Below are 7,035 nucleotides of genomic sequence, written 5' to 3' on the forward strand. Positions count from 1 at the left end.
AAATTTTGCACCAAATAAACATTTCTTGCTTTAGTTTCACACAGAAGTTGAAGTTTTAAGATATGAATGACCATCCTGTTTTCAACACCGTGCAATATCGACATTCCTTTGTTCTTCCTCATGTAAAACATTTTTTAATTTGTACATTTTTTTTTAGTCACTATCGTTGTACACTCTAGAAGTGGAACCTTGGGTAGGGCATGAGATTTTGTAGGTTTGTCCAGAATGATGCCCCCATAAATCCCAGAGTGATTTGAACAGTGAATAAAAAAGTATTGTAAAGTCCCCTTGGGAGAATGGTGAGAAAGGGGGAAAATTTAGTTTCCCCAAGTGTAGAATTCTTGATATTCTCCCAAGCAGTGTGGACAACCAAAGCAATAGGCTGAGCCCCCAGTCTTGGGGTTTGTTCATATGAAATTTAACCTTGCAAAAGGATAGGCTAAACCTTTTTAAAATTAGGCCTGAGAGTTACCCCCAAGAGAACCTCTTCTGTTGTTCAGATCTGGCCTTTCTCTCTCAGCCAACACAAGCAAACTCACCGCCCTCCCCCTCTCTACGTGGGACATGACTCCCAGGGCTGTGGACCTTCCTGGCAACATGGGACAGAAATCCTAGAATGAACTGGGATTCAGCATCAAGGGATGCTGAAGGGAAAACCTTCTTGACCAAAAGGAGGAAGAGAGAAATGAGACAAAATAAAGTGTCAGTGGCTGAGAGATTCCAAACAGAGTCGAGAGGTTATCATGGAGGTTATTCTTACTCATTAAATAGATATCACCTTTTTTAGTTAATGGAGAGGCTGGAGGGAACTGCCTGAAAATGTAGCCATGTTTCTTGAAGATGATTTTATAATGATATAGCTTTTGCGTTGTATGTGATTGTGAAAACCTTGTGTCTGATGTTCCTTTTATCTACCTTTTTGACAGATGAGTAAAACATATGGATTAAAAATAAATAATAAGGGGAACAAATATTAAAATTAATTTAGTAGATTAAATGCTAGTGATCAGTGAAAGGGAGGGGTAAGAGGTATGGTATACATGATTTTTTTTTCTGTTTTCTTTTTATGAATTGATACAAATGTTTTAAGTAATGATCATGATGATGAATATATAACTATGTGATGATATTGTGAATTACTGATTATATATGTGGAATGGAATGAGCATATGATAAGAATGTTTGTGTTTGTTATGTTTAAAAAATTTTAATAAAAAAACCAAAAAAAAACCTGAAAAAACAGGGCCAGGTACCCATAAAAGGAGTGCAGACCAGTTCTGTAGAGCCTTGGTGAGAGGGTCAGGAAACAGCCCCAAACCCTTTTTTACAGCTCCTCAAAGTTGTGCTCTCCTAGCCTTCCCAACATATGGCACTCTTAGGCAATTTTTTTCTTGCAGCCCTAAGGAGATTCTATGTCTTTGAACTTCCTCCCCCTTTGCCCCTGTCAGGGGTAGGGTTGAAACAATGGCTGGGAGGTCCCGGACCAGGGTAGGCTAAAACTGTGGCTCAAAGCGAGAACTCAGTGATTGCAGTTTGCCAATGGAAAGCTGTCGTTAGTACTTTGCCTTACTGCCCCCTACCCACTATTGTTTCAGAGGAAGACAGCTTCCATCTGTATCAGCCAGCCGGGAACCAGACTAAGGTGGCTGTTCTCAAGTGGGGTTGGGTACTGGCGGTCAGCACTGAGCACTTAACTGGCATTGCTTCACCACAGTGTCTCTACCTCTTTTCCTGACTCTTCCTTGATAGCTATACAGTGTTTCCCTGGCCTCTGGAGCCCCAGAACAGTTGTTTCAGTTTCTGCTTGTCCACTAGCTGTTTTTTGGAAGAGGATTGAATACTGCAGTTCCCTGTTCTGCCATCTTCCCCGCAGGTCTCCCCCTACTTAGGTGCTTTTGCTTGCCCCTAAAGTTTCTCTCCTCTTCAGTGGCATGTCTGATGCACCAAAAGGAGAATACCCCCTCCCTACCCAATGCTGATCTCTAGCAAGCTTGACAACTAAAAGGCATCATCTAGTCTGTACTCACCATATGTGGGAGATGGCGTGATTCCTTTCTGTTACGTACATAATGTCTGCCAAACCAGATTGAGAACAGGTCCATGGTGCCCTGGCTCTGCAGCCAGGGCAGTTGTCCTCTCGTCTCTTCTCCCAAAGGCAGTAGTATAATTGAGACTTCTGCTGTCCCCTTTCCTTGCCAGACCAGGAACAGGAGGAGGGAAGTACGTGATGTGAGTGCTAGATGGGAATTCAGTACCCAACCTTTTGTGTATCTTGGTACTTCTAGTTCAATAGACATCTCCTAACCTCAAAAGAGTAGTCTTGACCCTAACATCTCATTTTGTTTGAATCACCAAGTATTTGATCATTTAGACCCATTAGAGGAAAAATGTGAGGGCCATAGCAGGGCAGTGAATGTCTAAGTTAACTCAGCTAGTTAATGGCCGACCTGAGCCTAAAACTCAAGATCCTTGTACCTCTCCTGGTGCTCTTTCCTTACAACTTTACTTTCCTTACAACTGTACTGCCAGTTGTCAGATGGGTAGCTCATTCCAGGAGTTTTTCTCCTCCAAGTACTGGGATGTCTTCAGCTGCAAGGATGTCCTGCCACACCTGTAATTTGAGTTCCTCTGGTGCCGTGTCTGATTTTGCTTGATGTTTGTGTCTTAGACACCTAGCACCTCTCGGAAGTCCTTGGATGCACCCTCTTGGCCAGGGGTCTACCGCCTGTCCATGTCCTTGATGGAGAGGCTACTCAAAACCCTACGCTACAATTTCCTGACTGAGGCTCTGGACTTCGTGGGTGTTCACCAGGAGCGGACATTGCAGGTGAGGGGGGCTGCCAGGATCCTAGGGTTGGAGGTTAGGGTTAAATGGGTTCTGGCCCAATCAAGACACAGGTGGGTAGGAGCTTGGGGCTCCTCAGTTTAAGGCTGTTTATGTTTTCATTTCTGAGATTCTCTAAGAAATGCTGGCTGACCGGTCAGCCAGAGTGTCGCTAAACTGCTGAATGAGGGGAATGGATCTAGGATCAGCTCAGATAGGAACCTCTTAATTGTAATGCCAAGCCACCGTTGTTACTGTCACCTTAGTATTTGTGGGCCCATGAGCTATCTCCTCCCCACAAGAGGGCAGGAGCAAGTGTGTCAGGTATCTGAGCCATCCTGATCCTTTCCTGCTGTCCTCTTTCCTCTCCAGTGCCTTAATGCAGTAAGGACAGTGCAGAGTCTGGCCTGCTTAGAGGAAGCAGATCACACTGTGGGTTTCATCCTACAACTCTCCAACTTCATGAAGGAATGGCACTTCCACCTGCCTCAGCTTATGCGGGATGTACAGGTGGGGGCCTCAGACATGGTACGGGGGGAAAATACTGGGAGACAGGAGGGTGATGGGCAGTGTAGGTAGCACTCTCTGGGCATCTCTTGTGAATCTGAGGCTTATTTCTGAAATGTGGCCTTGGGGAGCATAGGGGTTTGGTTTTATGTTGCTTTTTCTTGGAAGTGAATATTATCCTCCACAGGCAAGGGCAGCCTTGTAGGTTAAGAACTTGGGCTGTAACAGATAGACCTCTTTCAGGTCTTTTAGGAACAAGTCAGAAGCTAGGAGCCAACTGGAGAGGGGAGACAGTTAAGAACCAGGCTCTGGGATCAGACAGGACTTTTGTCATTTGCTGGTTGTGTGCCCTTGGCCAAGTTACTTCACCTGTCTTTCTGAGCCTTTTTTTTTCTTCTGTAAATTTGGAATAATAATTTCCAAGTAAATAATCCTGTTTGTTTACTTAGGACCGTACAATGTGCCAGGCATTTAGTGAGATCCCTGGGAAACAATCCAGTTGATTCCTGCTGACCCATAGTGTGCAGTCTAGTGTACTTAGTGGTTGTGAAGATTTTAAGCTAGAGAATATAGAAAGGCCCTTTAGTAGGTTTTCAGTGAAAAGAGCATTGGTATTATGTAGAGACCTGTTCAGTTGGTCTAGTCAGTTGGCCAGGACTGCTGCCAAGAGAAGCCCCCATATCCTTCCCTTGTGATATGTTCTAGGTAAACCTGGGTTACTTGTGCCAGGCTTGTACCTCCCTCCTGCATAGCCGCAAGATGCTGCAGCACTACTTACAGGTAACTGAGTCTAGTCTACATGGTTGCCCTGATGTCCCACCTCTGGCTTCCCTGTCTTCTACCTTAATTTCTTGTCTCTCCCCCAGAACAAAAATGGGGATACCATCCCCTCAGCTGTCACCCCTCGAGTCCAGAGACCACCCATGGCTGCCATTGCCTCTTCCTGCTCTTCCTCTTCCTCCTCCAAGCAGCCCACTGCTGACACAGAGGATTCGGAGCAGCGAGCCTTGCTCACAGTCCAGTATGGCCTTCTCAAGATCCTCAGCAGGACCCTGGCAGCCCTGCGCCACTTCACCCCCGATGTCTGCCAAATCCTGCTGGATCAGGTAGAGTGCCCATGCAACACACAGTGAACCTTGAAGCTTTACTATGCTCTGCTCTGTACTTGAGAGCTACTATTTGGGGATTTAGCTGGGTTCTAGAGCTCTTTTTCCTTGCCTCACAGTCCCTGGATCTTGCTGAGTACAACTTCCTATTTGCCCTGAGCTTTACCACTCCCACCTTCGATTCTGAAGTGGCTCCGTCCTTTGGGACTCTTCTGGCCACAGTGAATGTGGCCTTAAACATGCTTGGAGAGGTAAGTAGGGTGCCCTTCCACTCACGCTCTTCCAGACATGTAACCATGACCTTGGCATGTTACCTACTCTTCCCAAAGCCTTTTCTTCTTCATAAAATGAATTTGATCGAGCCTACCTGTCATTATAAACATTCAGCGAGGTTCCTGATAAAATTGCTTAATGCAGGACTTGACAAATAGGGGGCTCTCAGTGAATGGGAGCTATTACTGTTTTTATCTTATGGCACTGAGTCCTTGCTTCTCTTCCTCCAGCTGGACAGGAAAAAGGAGCCCCTCACCCAGGCTGTGGGGCTCAGCACAAAGGCAGAAGGGACCAGAACATTAAAGTAAGACCTTCTTCTGGAATTTGATGTGGAGTTGGGTCATGGGGCAGCCTGGTCAGCTATTCTCTCAGCAAAATGGTACACCTCTTACCTGCCAGCCTTGCCTTCTGCATCAGTGCCAAAAAACTGCCCTTTTTCTCAGGTCCCTCCTGATGTTTACCATGGAAAACTGCTTCTACCTGCTCATCTCTCAGGCAGTACGTTACCTGAGGGACCCAGCTGTGCACTCCCGGGACAAACAGCGCATGAAGCAGGAGCTCAGCTCAGAGTTGGTATGGATGGATAGAGAGGACCGTAATTGGAGGAGGGTGGGCCAATAGGGAAAGAGCCCCATGGGGTCCCCCTTGGTTTCTGCCTTCCCATGGCCAATCCCTGGGGGGAGGAGATGCTGGATTCAGAGGTACTATGGCCCATCCAGCTATTCTTTTTCTTTGCAGAGCACGCTGCTCTCCAGCCTCTCACGCTACTTCCGCCGAGGAGGCCCCAGCTCTCCTGCTGCTGGCATCCTCCCTTCACCTCAGGGCAAGTCCACCTCTCTCTCCAAAGCCAGCCCCGAGAGCCAAGAGCCTCTTATCCAGCTAGTGCATGCCTTTGTCCGGCACGTGCAACGATAGGGCCAAGGCACGCTTCCTGCCTTAGTAATCTCCACCAGCCTGCCACTGAGGCCCTGGGCAGTGGGGTGCTGCTGGCCTGACATGGGCTCAACATGTGACTGAGAGCAGTGCCCATACCTTGTCCCCAGAGTAGTCATGACTCCAACCACTTGCCCACTGGCATTATTTTATAATTCAGCAAGAGGTCAGCAGCAGAGGTGGCCCCCTGTGCTCAGGCCATCACATGAAAAATGCCCCAAAGAGGTGTGTTCCTTTCTTTTGAGCATTCCCCTAGCACTTGACCCCCAGCCTAGGCCATGTGCTGTTCAGGAGAGAGGTTGTGTGCACAGGTTTGAAAAATCTGTTTTCCATGCTCTGTTCTTGCAGGTTTTTTGGTAATACTGTGGTCTATTTATACAAATATTAAAATACTGTTTATAGACAGCTGAGTGATATGTGCCTTCAAAGCCTAGGAGCCACTATAGTCTGCTCCTAGACCATTCTCCCTTGGGGTGTTTGGGGAAGGCAGGATATTTATTAATGGTTGTCTCACAAATGTCTCCGTTAATGTTCCTCAGTAGATGGAGTCCTAGGTAGATGCTGTTAGATTTTCTCCTTGACCTGTCCATCCTGTCCCCCCAATCTCCATTTGACTAGCTAGTTGAGTTTATCATTGGGTAGAGCCTTTCTTTAAGCTTTGTTCCTTCCTATAGTTCTGTGCCTCTGCCTTCCCCTTCTCCCTCTCTTAAGAAGCCACAGGGGTGGGGCCTGCCAGCCTTTGGTCTCCTCAGAACCTAAGTCTTGGGATGCTGGGCTCAACTAAGGACCTTCTAAAACAATGCTTGTAGCCCAAAGCCACCATTTAAAATTCTAGAATCAGACTGACCTGAGCTTGTGTCCTGCTTGACCACTTGACAATTGTACTCTGAAGAGGTAAAAACTGCCTGGTAAATTTTAGTCTCCTCCATAATTTCTGTCCAAATTTAGGAAGGTTTTTCTTAGGAATAAACGTATGGAAGTAATACTCCTATCTGAGAAGCACATCTCCCGGCCCTATGTGAGAAAGGGAGAGTTGTGAAGGCTGCACTTCCTGCTTTAAAGAAATTTCCCTCTCCCAGAAAGAGGGCGGTTACAAATGTGAAATCTTTCCTTTTCCACCTTTCCTTTTCAAACCTGTTTCGAATAGCCTCGAAGGCAGACAACCCCTCACAAGAGACCGGGCAACTTACACGTGAAGGATGGTTTATTATTTATCATTGGCTAGAGAGCAAGCAGACAGGCAGAAGTAAAAATATTAGTTAAAAAGTGTGTGTGGAGAGGTGAAGGCTGCAGCCAGCATACTTGGCTTGAGCTGTAAGGGGCTAGGGAAGGGGAAAGAGTAGCACCGGGAAGATGCTGTGCCATGGCCCAACCCTGCCTTTCCTGCCAATG

General features: G+C 46.8%; 1 protein-coding gene across 3 annotated transcripts in view; it reads left to right on the forward strand.

Moving 5' to 3' along the window:
- NUP188 (nucleoporin 188) overlaps window positions 1-6,046 on the forward strand; it is a 116,443-nt gene extending 110,397 nt beyond the window's left edge. For all 3 annotated transcript variants that reach the window (XM_077146744.1, XM_077146757.1, XM_077146750.1), the window contains 8 exons: window positions 2,669-2,827; window positions 3,197-3,334; window positions 4,037-4,111; window positions 4,198-4,437; window positions 4,557-4,688; window positions 4,941-5,014; window positions 5,154-5,283; window positions 5,449-6,046. In XM_077146744.1, coding sequence (XP_077002859.1) covers window positions 2,669-2,827; window positions 3,197-3,334; window positions 4,037-4,111; window positions 4,198-4,437; window positions 4,557-4,688; window positions 4,941-5,014; window positions 5,154-5,283; window positions 5,449-5,625 — 1,125 coding nt within the window. In that variant the 3' untranslated portion in view covers window positions 5,626-6,046. The remainder of the gene's footprint in view (window positions 1-2,668; window positions 2,828-3,196; window positions 3,335-4,036; window positions 4,112-4,197; window positions 4,438-4,556; window positions 4,689-4,940; window positions 5,015-5,153; window positions 5,284-5,448) is intronic.
- Window positions 6,047-7,035: the final 989 nt, after the last annotated feature.

This window comes from Tamandua tetradactyla, chromosome 2 (assembly GCF_023851605.1).
Source record: "Tamandua tetradactyla isolate mTamTet1 chromosome 2, mTamTet1.pri, whole genome shotgun sequence".
Lineage (NCBI taxonomy): Eukaryota > Metazoa > Chordata > Mammalia > Pilosa > Myrmecophagidae > Tamandua > Tamandua tetradactyla.